Source organism: Dinoponera quadriceps, unplaced genomic scaffold, assembly GCF_001313825.1.
Source record: "Dinoponera quadriceps isolate SergipeBrazil2010 unplaced genomic scaffold, ASM131382v1 scaffold2952, whole genome shotgun sequence".
Taxonomy (NCBI): domain Eukaryota; kingdom Metazoa; phylum Arthropoda; class Insecta; order Hymenoptera; family Formicidae; genus Dinoponera; species Dinoponera quadriceps.
Genome location: NW_014557517.1, coordinates 535,658 through 549,953, shown reverse-complemented (window position 1 = coordinate 549,953; position 14,296 = coordinate 535,658). Strand labels below are relative to the sequence as shown.

Genomic DNA, 14,296 nt, shown 5'->3' with positions numbered 1-14,296 from the left:
GAACCGTTTGTAATGGCAAATTTTTTACTGCGTAAAAAATAAATTCTTTATAATAACAAAGTTTGCGTTAAAAACGGCCCACTGAAATTTTGTGTTACTTTAACAAGGTATGTTAAAAAATAATATGTTAAAAGATGAATTTAATATTATATTTGTGTGCATTTTAATACATCCCATATGTTAAAGTAACACAAAATTTCAGTGGACCGTTTTTAACACAAAGTTTTTTACTGTGTTCTATTGGGACACATTCCGAATTGCGCGAAGCTCATTGAAAATAAAGCGCTGCACCTGTCTGCCGCCGAATCACTTAGATGGCTCTTCTTTAAGCGAAGGTGGAAAGAACCGATAGGGTAGAAATAATATTTAATTTGCTCATAATCTGCAACTTACAAACTCTTTCGAAGCCGATGAATTTCAAGTGTCGTTCGTGAATTAAGACGAGATAAGAAATCTTTGCGTCCAATGATTTCTGACTACGCTTAAAGATCAACCAAGTAGCTTCGCCAATTTTTTAAACAGTTTAGAAACTTATGTACAATTACACACAGTAAAAATATTTTATATTTGTGTTAAAATCGATCCGTTGACATTTTTCACACAGCTGTATATTAATTTAACATATCGTATTTATGTTATCTCGACATTTTGTTCGTATAAGTACTGAAATAACACATTTTATACTTCAATGTCGATTAACGTATTAATTCTGTATTAATTTTTGATGCAATATCTGCGTTAAACTTTTCAACATATTCACTATTCGTTATTTCTGTATTAAATTAACACAAAAATTCGAGTGTTTGGCGGCCATTTGAGACATGTGAAATGTACTAAATTTAGCACAAAATCTTTTGCCGCGCACGCTGTATCGTCTCATACACGGCGATTACGATTACGTCGCACGTTGCACGCAGTTTATCCTCGATACACGGCGAATTTCTTTGTTTTAAACATTTCTTTGTGAAGAGTTTGTACGGTGCGACGGCCCGCTCCTTTGAAATACGAATATTCTCTTTTTGCTCTTTAACGGCGGCGACAGCGACGGTGAGCGGCGGCGAGCAGCGGTATAAGATGCTCCGCCCCTACACTCTATTATACTAGTTGAAGGAACGAGACGAGGAGAACTCTTGGGGAATGGGGGGGACTTGTTACTTCTTTGGAAATCGTTCAGTGTCAACTTTCTACGTTCTCATTAAAAACGTGCCATTAGCAGAACCTGGAGAGAAGGGCCCACCTTATTCGTTACTTCTACAAATTTTTCTTCTCACTCGATAAATCCCGCCGATATATTGCGGCCTGTTTAATCACGTGATAATAAATTAAACAGCGCTAAAGCGAAAATTATGGTCTTAAGGTATGATGAAACCCCGACGATAAAATAACTTCAATTATGATAGAATGGAATTTAGAGAATGTGTCCTTTTTGAAATCTTGCTGAAATTTGTCCCCTCCGCGAAAATAACCAAGCATTATTATCTCCACTTTCGTTGCTTGAGGAATTACTTCCGTTAACAAAAGTAAATGATCAAGTAAAACACTTCGCGCGACGTTTACGGCACGCGACAGTCGGTTTAGAAGCAACGGAGCGAAAACGGAACGGAATAAACACGCGAGATAAAGCGTTGTGCTTTCGTTAGACAATTTACACCTTTAAACGAATTTTGCATCGATTCAGTGTGTTGTGACATATTCGCCACATTTATCTCCATAATAATGCTGAAACGTAGGAGGGAATAGGCGCAGCAAAGGGGCGTTCCGCTATGCAATCTCAAAATATAACTAATGCATTTCTGGCTACCGCGTCGGCTGCTCTAACCCTTACTACTCTCTTCTCTCCCTCCCTTTCGCCCTCCTTCCCTACCGATTCCCCTCCCTCATCACCACTGGCGGCTCTTGTATGCTAAAGCCGGATCTTCCTTTGGCCAAGCGAAAGAAAAGGAAATAGATTAAAAGTAACCGCGACTGCGCCAACATTGGGGGCCGTATAAAGCCGTGAAGCTTGTGCGACACGACTTATCCGATGATGGTTGAAAATCCTCAGAGCGGTCTGTTTTCTTTTCTAGTCTCATCCTTTGAGATCCTGTTTGATAAATCCAGATTTGGCCCATATGCTAGGAATATGATGTCTAGATGCAGCTTTTTGTTCGTTAATTATCACTTAGGAAATAGCATACAAATATCAGCTGTGAGACAAACGATGGCTGTATAGTAATAAAAATATTTTAGAAATAGTCTTGAAAAGTTTTGAAAAATATCTTGGATCTTTACATCAAGTGGATTCCACATTCGGTAATAAGCACCCACCAAACGCCAAGTAACAGTAATATTACACTAATATTATAATTTTCAATTCAATAATATAACACGTGCAGTACACAACAGTTACATTGCTGAGTGAGAGATTATAATATTGGTGTAATGTTACCTAGTGTTTGCTGAACAATATCATTTGTTAATATAATAATTTGTTAATATAATAAAATATAAATCTATATAAATTATATATAATGGTATCCATGTTAAATTTATCATTCTTATATTTATTCATATATTTTCTCAACTTAATTAATAACCTCTATCTCAATTAATAACATTTATCTTACCTTGAAACATTAACAAATACCCAAACAGCACACGATATCCCATGGACGCTTTGTGGAAATTTCTTTAGGACATCGAGACGTCCTCAGGAAAGTTCTTAGGAAATTTATGTTGCCTAAGTAATTTCTATTATTAAATAGGGCCCATCATAACCAGTCATGTTTTCAATTAAATAAATTTATTTAATTCCATAATATATAGATGTATATAGAATATGTTAAATATAAATCTTTGTTGCATATTTTTATGCCGTCTGTTTTAATTATTTAAGAATTAAATAAGCAATTAATAAATGACACTGTCAAATTTGATAATTACTACATGTAATGTTTGTAGGCTCACCTGCGTGCTCTCTGCATGCGATATTCGAAGCTGCGATTAAAATTTCCTCTTGAGTTTTATGCAAACAATTACGGTATTAAGTAAGTACGTATCGTGTATAATGTTACAATAGATTCTAACGAGCATGTTGCTTTGCGCGTCTCCATTTTGAATTTCGTATCTCGTTAACACGATAGATATCGCATGAAGTTTGTTCGTTTAATAGCAATCAGAGAATTTGTTTTCTTTAACTAAAAATTTCTCTAGCCGAAGTCCCTAAGTCCCCAGTCTACAATAGGTGTTTTAAGCTTTAGGTCTTAAGAAATTTACCAATCACATTCGAATATGAAGAGAATAATCAATTGTGATTGCTCAATTTCTTAGGGCTTAAAACGCCTGTTGTAGATCGGGACTAAAAAGTATCCTCCTATTGGATGTTGAATATGTCGCATATTGAGTTCAATGTGAATCCTCCAGAAAAGGCGTTAGAAATCAGATTTGTGATTATTTTTATGATTGAAGGTTAATTTAAATTCTTGACAGGTCAAGAAGAATATATCAATCATAGGTAATCGTAAAGCTTTAGCTTCTTCTGAACACTACCAACGCTTTTTACTGTTGTTAGGTTAGATCAGTTTTCTGTCCGTGTTCAGCAGAACGTTTATTTTATCACTGTTGGAAATTTCTTGTCCTGACATTGGATTATTCCTGTAGATCTAAAAGAATAATCCAATCTCAGCTCAGAAAATTTTCAATGGTTTCAATTAAACGTTCTGCTGAACGTGGCCGTTATGGTAGTGAAAGATTACTGCGCATCGCGGTGTGTTTTGAAAATAATATGGCTGTTGAATGAGGAGCTATCGTGAATTTTCTAATTGGATAAATTTTAATTCAACTAGAAATGACTGTCGAGGGTGCAATTAACAATGAACAAGTGATTTTCGTAACGGGAGGTTATGATCATACAATCAAAATATGGCAACCACATACAGGCGTTTGTCAGCGTACAGCACAACACGCGGATTCTGTATCCTCTTATGATTATGCGAAGAAATCTTGGCTATATTATTCTTTTATGCAATATCTTATTATATTTGTACATTATATATTACTTTTGTTCAACGTTTTATTTAATAAGTATTGCAATTTTGCATAAATAGTACATTAAGTAAACTATTGTTAATAATGGAAGAATTAGTGTAATTTGCATATCTATTTAATGAAGATTGCATATTTTAACAGTTAGCTTATTGTGTAGAATTTCCCTACTATAGTGTTTCCATAAGTTTCCTTAATGAACTTTACAGCAAGTTAATGCGTTAGATATCACTCCTGACAAGTATGTTGTCGCTGCTGCTGGATATCAGCATATACGGATGTATGACTTAGCATCAAACAACCCCAATCCAGTTATAAATTATGATGGAGTGTCAAAGAATATTACCGGCTTAGGCTTTCAGGTTTAATGTCAATATTTTGTGTCATATGTAGAATGCTTGTGTATGATTATACATGTGTTATTAAGTTAGAGAATTGTATAAGCTGCAGTATACAATGTAAATATGTTAACGTTAATAAACGTTATTTGCAAATAGGAAGAAGGAAAATGGATGTTCACTGGAGGAGAAGACTGTTCAGCAAGGATATGGGACATGAGGCAAGTTATTTGTATGGATAAGAAATAATTTGTAGAAGTTGTTTCTTGACTTAGAATCGTTATTTAATGATATAACAGGTCCAGTAATTTTCAATGCCAAAGAATATTTCAAGTTACTGCACCTGTAAACTGTGTATGCCTACATCCGAATCAGGCGGAACTGATTGTTGGCGACCAGAGTGGAGTCATACATTTATGGGACTTGCGTTCAGATCACAATGAACAATTAGTATGTAGTTGGTGTTTTATATTGGGAATTTTTCACATTCTTTAGCATAATCCACGGGAGTAAAATTTCAACGGTGATTTTTTCCCGTTTTCAGAAACTTGTATTTGATAATATAACATAGTACAGCTTCACATAAGTATACAAACAAAAGAATGCAGATGCAAAAATGTTTAGAGAAATCATAGTATTACAATAATTTTAGCAATTCGATATTTGAACCATCTTTGTACGTGTTACTATTTATAGATTCCCGAGGCTGAATCTTCAATTCAGGATATCGCGGTAGATCAGGATGGTACTTATATGGCAGCTGTAAATAATAAAGGACATTGTTACATCTGGACACTTACAGGGGGCACCGGGGAGGAGCCCACGAAACTGAATCCTCGTCACAAACTTTTGGCTCATAAGCGTTATGCTCTTCGTTGCAAATTTAGTCCTGATTCTACGTAAGCATCTCTGTTGTAGAGCTATGGACAATTGCTTCCCTATCCACCTTCCTGGTATTTTAGAATGATATATTACAAACTTGATATTATAAACTATCCTTTTTATGAGTTCTGTTGAACATTTTCCACGCTTAAATTGATCCATTAAGATTGTTGGTGACGACGTCGGCCGATCAAACTGCCAGAGTGTGGAGAACGACGGATTTCTCCGAAGTGCAAGTTCTTCAACACGAGGCGAAACGCTGGGTTTGGGACGCAGCATTCAGTGCAGATTCTCAATATATATTTACTGGTGAGCACAGCATCTTCCCATTAACTTTTGCTAAATTCTATCAGAATTTTCCATTTTTCAAGAATCGTAGAAAGAATCAAGAGACTATACAAAGCAATTGATGTTTTATAATATTTCTTGTATATTTGATTTTACTTTGTGTTGGTCGCATTTCACGCAGCTTCCTCAGACGGAGTCGCGAGGTTGTGGAACGCATCTACAGGAACAATAGAACGAGAATATCAAGGACACCAAAAAGCTGTCACGGCTCTTGCTTTCCGCGACGAAATCGTTTCCGCAAGTTAAACATAAAAAGCAAATATATATATATATATGAGATAGATAAGACGTGTATAGACGTTTCTTAATTTTTACAAATTACCAAAAATTGAGAATTGTGCGCTTACGATTTCGATGCGAGCAAGAGAAATTAGAGTCAGGTACGCGTATATAAATGTATATTCGTTTCTTAATAATATCTTAAATATCATTTGCAAGTTAGTTTTGGAAAATCGAAAATTAATCACCTCGTAAGACTTTGTATCAAGGAAAGAAATTCAAAATACGCATTATAGAAATTTGACGGGAAATTCGCTCGACGGTGTAAAAAAAAAAAAATCGGTGTAATAATAATTTAATAATCTATTAATTAAAATATCATCAAAACACTTGCGGAATTTGTTTTGCTTCATATAGACACGCTACAGCCCTTCCCGTTTATTCCTCCTTAACCTTATTTGGTTTATTAAACTCGCAGTCTTAAAAGTAGGTTTACACTTATTAAAGCATATATCACAAAGCAGCATAAAACTACGTATGTACGATAGACTCTTAAATATGTACGTATGAATAAACAAATACCGGAAATAGCGTATCGTAAACTAAAACGAAGATGTCCGTAACAATTCGAAAGAATTTCACCCTGCTTAATCCTAGTACGCACGTCCCTTTCGCATATTCGATATGAGAAATTCTTAGATGCTGAGAATTGAACTAAGAACGCGTAAGTAGAAGTATGCCGCCGAGTCTAAAACAGCGCTATGCATACTAGCTAGATCAAGGGTGTATGTGTCTCTTCCCTTCTTTATTGACACTCTTATGACAATTCTTGCAAATTTCGCACTAAGATAATTTAATTGCTCTTACCTCTCGATGTCTCGCTAATTTAATCCTAGAATGCACAATTTGCAGCCGACGTTTCGCTTCGTCATACTTATTGTACTTTCATACAAACTATGCGAATACACAATACATAAGACGACATCTTACGCGCGAGAATAAGTACTTTTATATTTTATATATTACTTCATGGCATAATAAATATTACGAAGTGTCTCACACCGGATACGTTTCAAACTCAACTCGGCCTCGAAGATCTAGCGAGATGAAGTAGCGTGTTTTCTCGATCTCCATCTAACATATATCGCGCGGGGGACTCGAAATTAGAAAATAAATATAATTCAGATGGTTGCCGATCTTTACGTTATTATATTTGAATGGAAATGTACGGTTCTCTATTAGGGTACGAGATGATAAAAGAATATCAACACACTTGGTATCGGCACACATGCTCGTTTCGTATGAAACGTTCACTGCGTCTTTCATTTCCTTTGAGAGAAAGGCATCATTCGTGCGCGGGGAGAACAATACATATAAAATGTACAATTAGGGTAGTCGTCAGACCGATCTCTCCAGATTATTATGCATTCTAAGCTTAAAGTAGCGCGGGGAAAAAATCTAACAAATTCACCTCTCATTGCACGTATTCTTAAATGGGATCGCTCTATAATTGGAATATTTTTATGTTACTTTTGGCCTGCTGAGGGCACGAATACGAATGCAACGTCGCATCGGGATCGTCGCAGAGATGCGCTGGACCTCATAGATGAGGTAACTTGTCCACTTCGCCCATCTCTGTAAACGTTTCGTCGTCCAACGTATAGCTCAGCATAAACTTCAAGGACACGGGCTCCTAAAATTACAAATTAATGAGAAATGTAATTTTCGCCCAACGATAACGAATTAATCGGGCTGATTTGAACGAGATGTACGCGTTGGGCGGTTAAACTATTAATTTACCTTAAATTTTAAGATACGAAAAAATAATAATTACGTTACCTTGAGAGGATTTGCAATCAGCATGATTTGCGTGATCGCCGATGGTGGAAGGAACGGATTATGCGCCGGTAACTTTGTGCCGGAAGGTGCCTGCAGTCTGCACTTGCATTTCTGCGCACACGTTTCGAAGTTCGAGAAAATTATGATTGTTCAATTGTATGTAAATTCTCTCGGATCTTTAAGGATACTTTAAGATTCATCAGACGCTTAAATTTACGAACTTGAGGCTATCGAGTACACTCACTTTGGGCACGACTGCTTGGAATTGGTAATTACTAAGCGGCTTTGCGTTTTTGCTCATTGTAGTGATCACTACCACAGATACGTCCGGCCTAGGGCTGTCTTGGGCAAAATGAAGGACCACGGTTATGCTGTTTCTTTCCTCGATTACCGTCAGAGGTGGATTTGTACCTGTCGATTGCGATTGATTCTTTAAGTATAATGTACAAGAAATAAGACAAGGACTGATAAAACAATAGTTTGGTGTATCAATTAATTAAGGCGCTGTAGCAACCTGGTGTGATGTCCTCGAGATTAACATTGATATCAGTTAGTGGTTTGATTTCGGGCTCGGCATCCGTCGACGAACCATTGCGCGTCACCTCCTGATGCTGCTGCTGTGATATTCTCGCGTCCGGTGTTACCGCACTACTGTTCTTGTTACACGAATCGGCGATCACGTTGATTTTCGACGAGTTCGCGGACGCCGAAGTTTCCGAGTCACCGTTTGTTTCACACTTTCTCGCACGTCCCGACTGGTCCGTCGCGATACGTTGCGACGCACTGTTGTTAGAATCGCGGGACCAATTTTGTTTCCAAACCGAGTCAGTGGTTTTCGTCGTGTTGCTATTCAATTTCCTGCAAAACGATCATCCACAATACATGTGTAAATATGGTGTAGCTTTTGCGTGTAGACAACAAATTGTTAAGGCACAAACAAGTGACATAAAATATACTCACCCTTGCGACGTGCGCACACTCGACAAACTTTGTTTGAGCAAAGTCTCTCCCAACTCATTTAACTCCTCTAGTGCTTTCGCTTTACTGTCTATCTTATCTCCCTCGGTATTGGTAACTTCGTCTACATTCAAATATTGTCATTTCAGAAAGCAACGCATGACTAAAACATTCAATGACTAAGCGCAACGGACAAATAAGCAAAAAAGGAAAACTGTTTAAGCCATAAGAATAGTTTCAGCCTCGAAACCTTCTTCGTGAACTTAAGATTCTTGCGATCGAATCGTCCCGGTTACGGATCTATGCTCACTTTTCTTGTTTACGGGCGAGATACTGATCGGTTGCATGATGTTGTTCGGCATCAGGAGACTCGCATCCGACTTGACTGGTTTCTCCAGCACGCTAAATATGTCCCCCAGCACGTCCATGTCCGATCGATGGTCCGCCGAAGTCGCGCTCGGCGTGCTCAAGGTGTCCTCGCAGGGAACACTTTCCGTTGGGGACGATAGATCTAAGAGTGACGGCCCGTTGTTGAAAGTGTTCGCCTTAGAAGACTCCGTTGTGGACTGCCCGAGAACGATGACAGACGTGTACTTCTCGAAGACCTGGCTGAGCTCGTCGCTCGCGGCGAGCACGTCACCTGAGTAAGCAGAATCTCGGCTATTCAAATTCGCTCTTATCGCTTAATCAAATCTATCTAATGAAGTCGAATGTAACAGAGAGACGAATGTGTTACACGCGCGACTCGGTACAAAATGAAACATGATAAGGTACCGAGCATTTCAACGTTGCCTTGAGTCTCACTGGCGAGTCTCAAGAGCATAGGTTTCAGCCGCTCGCACGCCTGATGCAGCTCCTTCATCAACTCAAGATCCTCCGCGCTGGTCTCATTCTGATTGTACGAGTCCAACATCTCGGAGAGGAGCTTCACATTGTTGTGCACCGACTCTAATTCCATGTGTCTTCGCGAGCTTAACTGCAATCTCTCCTCGTCCTAAAAAAAAATATAACGTGTGCAATCTACATAGGATCCAAGGAAAAATGCAAGAATCAGAAATAGTTAGAGTAGGAAAATATTGGATCGAGATTTAAACACTTCAATGCCTCCATTGGAGCGTTTGAATTTTAATCCAAGGATCTCTCGCTTCAAATATTATCCTGCGACTTGGATATCTACCTCTTTTACCATAACCTTGATCAGTCGATTCGCGGTCTGCAGATCGTAAGGGTCCTTGCTGTGAAGCAACTTGCGCAAGTGCTTCGACATCTCTTCATTTTCGAATATATTGTTCCTTATCTTCGACGACTTTTGACTCTCCTCACTGTTAGCCATTATGAACGCAGCATCTTCCTGCAATTCGATGTTTTTTTTGTCTTTCTTTCTCAATACTTCACATACGCGCACAAGAAGATGCGGTAACTATATTTGAAGATTGAACAAGACAATGACGATAATTAGAAATGTAAACTATAAGTAGGCAAAACCAACCAACCTCAATGACCCCTTGTTTCTTAAGCATCTCATAAGCTTCTTTAATTTTTAATTCACGAGGATATTCCTTGATCCATCCATAAAGAAGTTGCAGGACCTTCTGCCGCACACTGGCTGTGGTACGATCGCCCAAGTATTTCGGCGAGACAAGTTTTATCATCTCGTTTAGAAAACGGAATTTACCGACTTCAGCGTGAAATAATGGACCGCATCTTTTCATACAAGTATCTAATAGCTGAAAATAAATATATATATATATATATATATATATATATATATATATAACATACAAATACAGGTTGAAACTTTTTTTAATATCATACAAGCTATGGTATATGGTATATCTTGAAAATGTATATCATTTTAAATTGGATCTATATGCCTTTTTTCATTTTCAAGATCTATATATACTTTAAAGTTTAGATCAATACTGTCACAATGTTTTAGTAGTATCTAGATATCAACATATACAAGAAAATCCATTAATAGCTAATATAGATAACCACTATTTTCTCAAGGATATAAAGTAGTATTACATAATAACAATAGTACTGTGTAAAATATCTGATAATAACATACTGAAAGAGCTTGCAAGGCTTCCGATTCATTGAGCGACTGAATATGCGTCGCCAATAACTTGGTACCTATTTGAATACCCTCAGCTTCTTTGGTAAGCAACACGCAGAACGCCTCGATGGCTGCTACATCTGGCTTCTGATTTTGTGAATTCGTCGCTCTCTCTGTGACAACGCAATGTTACAATGTGTACATTCATTAAGCATCTTCGCTAAAAAGGCCATATTTAAATCACCGGTCATAATCATACTCACGTATGAGAGCTTCTAGGCTAGTGGTCACCACGTCCATCTTAAAATCGTGATTGTTTATCGTTGCATGTAACTTTCGAGACCTGCGCTAGCTAAAGCGAAGCCCGCGACATTTTGTATCAGATCTCGCACTTTTCTGCAAAATCACATGAGAGCGTGTTATCGGTCATTGCTAGCCGAAACATTAAATTCATCCTAATGCCTAGTTCGCAACAATCGGCTATTATAATTAATTGGCCAGCTACTATCTACTAACGGGTCTAACGATTTATACGAGAGGTCGGTCTTTCGTCGTTTTATATTGTTTCCAATTTATTATTTACTTGCTTTACGATGTCCTTCGGCGTAAAACAGCTGTTCCTATCGATGGAGCCATCTTGCCCTACCTACGGCTAAATGATCCATACCGGAGAACGTAATGACTCCTGCACAAAAGACACGACGAAACTTTAATATAATAATCGCCTGATTTATGTGGCTGCTAATTAATCTCCCATTTTTTCTCCATCGGTCTTTAATATCTATCTATGCCTGTTCTGCGTTTAAATTAAATCGGGTAGAAGAAATTATTGTTAATGAAACTTTTTTATATAGGTCCGCCCTGCCGTTGAGTCGCACTACTTTAGAGTAGGATTCACTTGAAGCTACAAAGCTTTCGAGTACTTAAAGAAAGGATATGATTGGCCTATACGGCGCTTCGAAGCATCTGCAGCGTGAAGTGGACTCGATCTTTTCTAAATAAACCGTCGTTTGACCCGTTATTGAGTTGTACCACAAACTTCGTTTTTTTATTATTATTAAGGGTGTACAAAAAGAACACAGGGACGCGGTCTATTCGACCCAAATACCACGACCTCGTTTTTTCGGTCGAAACGGTGGCGGCTCGTAGTGGAGATTCCGGAACTAATAATAGCGGCCATGACAATGGCGGCGCACAATATACAGTCTGCTACGGCGTGTACACGTAAAAAGTAACGAGTCCTTTGATACGCATATTTTTGTGCTATATTCAAAATGAAGCAGAAAAGGAAAAGGCGCGACGAAGATGAACATGAATTCGATCCCGCTCCCAAACACCTGCAAGTAAGACATATCAAGAATCAAGAGAAGCGTCTTATTGTTATATTAGAGCAGGCTCAACTAGAATCCGTGAAGGTGAGGCTTGTTTTTTGTATCACTTAGCGTTTATGGGTTTAAAAATGTTCTCTTTTTATCGACGCCAATTATTTCTACGCATTTATAATTTCAACATGATGTCTACAAATGCATGAATCTCCTTGTAAAGTTAGCTTGCTGATAGAAACGGATGAATTAAGCGTTTATATTTCGCAGAATGGGAACAGTTTTGAGCTATTGAATTGCGACGATCACCCAGCTATTTATAAGAAATACAATCGCGATCCAGGCTCGTGCAGGCCAGACATCACTCATCAATGTTTGTTAATGTTAATGGACAGTCCGTTGAATAGAGCAGGATTGTTGCAAGTGTACGTACATACAGAGAAGAATGTACTGATTGAAATTAATCCACAAACCAGGATCCCGAGAACTTTCAAACGTTTCGCTGGACTAATGGGTAAATATTGATATCGTCTGTTTTTGCCTTATATCATTTTGTACAATTGATATAATTGTCATTAACATAATATTATGTCGCAGTACAACTACTACACAAGTACAGTATCAGAGCATCCGATGGACCGATGAGACTCCTGAAAGTAATTAAAAATCCTGTGTCTGATCATTTGCCGGTTGGTTGTCGTAAGATACTTATGTCATTTAGTGCTGACAAAGTGCAACACCCACGAGAACTTGCGCCTTCTGAAGAACCAATTGCTATTGTAGTTGGAGCTATGGCACACGGCCAAGTGAGTTATTATCGTTACATATGATTACTATCATATTGCATTAATAACTTGATTTTTTATGAATATTTTCATGTTCTTTTGTCTAGATCAAAACAGATTATACGGAGGATACCATCTCGATCAGTAAATATCCTCTTTCAGCTGCTATCACATGTAGCAAATTATGTATAGCATTTGAAGAAGTTTGGGGAATTATCTAGAAAACTGTGAGATCATGTATGTAATGTCATGTATATATAAGCCAATTATCTGAATATTTCACGATTTTACTTAAAAAAGCTGAAGGAAAAGTTTTGTTTCCTCCTGTCTTAGAAATATTTATCCTTTTGGAGACTCGGGTTCAGCTTTACTGATAAAAGTGAGTTCAGAATATGGATTTTAGTATCATACTTTTTTCTTCAATTCTTATTTTTTTAATATAATTTAAATAAATCAGTTTTTTTATAAAGATATTATTGATTGTGTGCTAACTCTTAAGTGTGCTCTTAGGATCGGTTGACGCATTCAAAATATATGAATTAAAGAACAATTTAAATATAGTTTACTTATAAGTTAGAATTGAAAGTTGATAATCTTAGACATTAATAAAAATACAAATATAAGAAATCGAGTTAATATTAAATGTACAAATTAATTCTCGACCTTTTTTCAATAAATTTATTGTTTGTAAAAAATTAAATCAGATTTTAAATGCGAAATAATAATTTCCATCATAATCTATACACTTTTGCCATCGATTGGGCAGTTAGCGAATCCCATGTCGGTAAAAGAATGGCGCCTCTTTGGATTGTTGCGCAATATTCACTTTTCATCATCGGTCACTATTTTGTACAAAAAATTCTTCCTCTTGAACGTAGACGCAGGGAAACAGCTATATCGCGACGTCTATCTTTATTGTCAAGAGAGCACGTGAGGGACTTAATGGCCCACCTTTTGATCTTTCCCAAACTTTTGTTGGCGAACAGATATTGCTTGTTGGGTTACTCCGAGTGCTTGAGCAAGCTCTGACTGCGTCTGATACAAATTATCTTCCAACCGTTCCGAATCGTCGTTTTCAACCTTCTTGGGTTGTCTAGGACGTTCGTTATCCGCGATATTGAAGTTTCCTTCTTGGAACCTTTTGAACCACTTTTTACACGTGCTATAGGACACAGCATCTTCCCCGAAAGCTGAACAAATCATCTTCTTAGCCTCGCTGGGATTCTTTTTCAGGTGGAACGCGAAAAGCATGCAATGCCTGACACGTTGCTTATCAGACGCCATTGTACTTGCTACGCTTATCGACCGCTTTTTGAGGTTATGTCAACTGCAGAATCGGATATTAGGGAGAATTCACACCTTGACGGAAAAACCGAAAAGCAGAAAACCAATCAGTACTCACGCTGATAGTGAGCAGTAGATCAAGCAGAAACTTTCGAATACCTGTGCGAGTTTCTAATTGGCTGATCTGCTTTTTTATTTTCTGCTCTTTCGCCAAGGTGTGAATTCTCCTTTATAGTTATT

At 37.6% G+C, this 14,296-nt stretch overlaps 3 protein-coding genes across 7 annotated transcripts; 2 read left to right on the top strand and 1 right to left on the bottom strand.

Annotated features, from left to right (window-relative positions):
* Positions 1 to 3,359: 3,359 nt before the first annotated feature.
* LOC106749222 (target of rapamycin complex subunit lst8) lies at positions 3,360 to 6,199 on the top strand. Of its 3 annotated transcripts, none has more exons than XM_014628459.1 (8): positions 3,360 to 3,493; positions 3,825 to 3,952; positions 4,233 to 4,385; positions 4,521 to 4,582; positions 4,661 to 4,811; positions 5,058 to 5,260; positions 5,410 to 5,552; positions 5,713 to 6,199. In XM_014628459.1, the coding sequence occupies exons 2-8, from the start codon at positions 3,827 to 3,829 to the stop codon at positions 5,835 to 5,837; spliced, it is 963 nt and encodes a 320-aa protein (XP_014483945.1). In that variant the 5' UTR covers positions 3,360 to 3,493; positions 3,825 to 3,826; the 3' UTR covers positions 5,838 to 6,199. The 3 variants fall into 3 exon arrangements, with proteins under 3 accessions (XP_014483945.1, XP_014483946.1, XP_014483944.1); XM_014628460.1 differs by lacking the exon at positions 3,360 to 3,493 and adding an exon at positions 3,563 to 3,745; XM_014628458.1 differs by lacking the exon at positions 3,360 to 3,493 and having other exon boundaries at positions 3,564 to 3,952.
* Positions 6,150 to 11,356, bottom strand: LOC106749219 (ADP-ribosylation factor-binding protein GGA3). Of its 2 annotated transcripts, none has more exons than XM_014628451.1 (12): positions 11,182 to 11,356; positions 10,929 to 11,061; positions 10,678 to 10,838; positions 10,100 to 10,333; positions 9,784 to 9,957; positions 9,381 to 9,600; positions 8,917 to 9,246; positions 8,610 to 8,730; positions 8,164 to 8,507; positions 7,894 to 8,060; positions 7,650 to 7,760; positions 6,150 to 7,503 (listed from the first exon to the last, which is right to left on the bottom strand). In XM_014628451.1, the coding sequence occupies exons 2-12, from the start codon at positions 10,963 to 10,965 to the stop codon at positions 7,411 to 7,413; spliced, it is 1,992 nt and encodes a 663-aa protein (XP_014483937.1). In that variant the 5' UTR covers positions 10,966 to 11,061; positions 11,182 to 11,356; the 3' UTR covers positions 6,150 to 7,410. The 2 variants fall into 2 exon arrangements, with proteins under 2 accessions (XP_014483937.1, XP_014483936.1); XM_014628450.1 differs by having other exon boundaries at positions 11,249 to 11,356.
* Positions 11,357 to 11,815: 459 nt separating this feature from the next.
* Positions 11,816 to 13,330, top strand: LOC106749223 (ribosomal RNA small subunit methyltransferase NEP1). Of its 2 annotated transcripts, XM_014628462.1 has the most exons (5): positions 11,816 to 12,080; positions 12,258 to 12,501; positions 12,585 to 12,793; positions 12,880 to 13,009; positions 13,106 to 13,330. In XM_014628462.1, exons 1-4 carry the CDS (start codon positions 11,940 to 11,942, stop codon positions 12,991 to 12,993), a joined length of 708 nt encoding a protein of 235 aa, XP_014483948.1. In that variant the 5' UTR covers positions 11,816 to 11,939; the 3' UTR covers positions 12,994 to 13,009; positions 13,106 to 13,330. The 2 variants fall into 2 exon arrangements, with proteins under 2 accessions (XP_014483948.1, XP_014483947.1); XM_014628461.1 differs by lacking the exon at positions 13,106 to 13,330 and having other exon boundaries at positions 11,817 to 12,080; positions 12,880 to 13,073.
* The last annotated feature ends 966 nt before the right edge of the window (positions 13,331 to 14,296 follow it).

Excerpts from the sequence above, each read along its gene's own strand:
- LOC106749219 (XM_014628451.1), bottom strand. The coding sequence starts at position 10,965 with ATGGACGTGGTGACCACTAGCCTAGAAGCTCTCATAC. Across the intron at positions 10,839-10,928 it reads TAGCCTAGAAGCTCTCATAC|AGAGAGCGACGAATTCACAA; the intron begins GTGAGTATGATT and ends GCGTTGTCACAG. Across the intron at positions 7,761-7,893 it reads TCCAAGCAGTCGTGCCCAAA|AAATGCAAGTGCAGACTGCA; the intron begins GTGAGTGTACTC and ends ACGTGTGCGCAG.
- LOC106749222 (XM_014628459.1), top strand. The coding sequence starts at position 3,827 with ATGACTGTCGAGGGTGCAATTAACAATGAACAAGTGATTTTCGTAACG. Across the intron at positions 4,812-5,057 it reads CAGATCACAATGAACAATTA|ATTCCCGAGGCTGAATCTTC; the intron begins GTATGTAGTTGG and ends TACTATTTATAG. Across the intron at positions 5,261-5,409 it reads AAATTTAGTCCTGATTCTAC|ATTGTTGGTGACGACGTCGG; the intron begins GTAAGCATCTCT and ends TGATCCATTAAG.
- LOC106749223 (XM_014628462.1), top strand. The coding sequence starts at position 11,940 with ATGAAGCAGAAAAGGAAAAGGCGCGACGAAGATGAACATGAATTCGAT. Across the intron at positions 12,502-12,584 it reads ACGTTTCGCTGGACTAATGG|TACAACTACTACACAAGTAC; the intron begins GTAAATATTGAT and ends ATTATGTCGCAG. Across the intron at positions 12,794-12,879 it reads GAGCTATGGCACACGGCCAA|ATCAAAACAGATTATACGGA; the intron begins GTGAGTTATTAT and ends TCTTTTGTCTAG.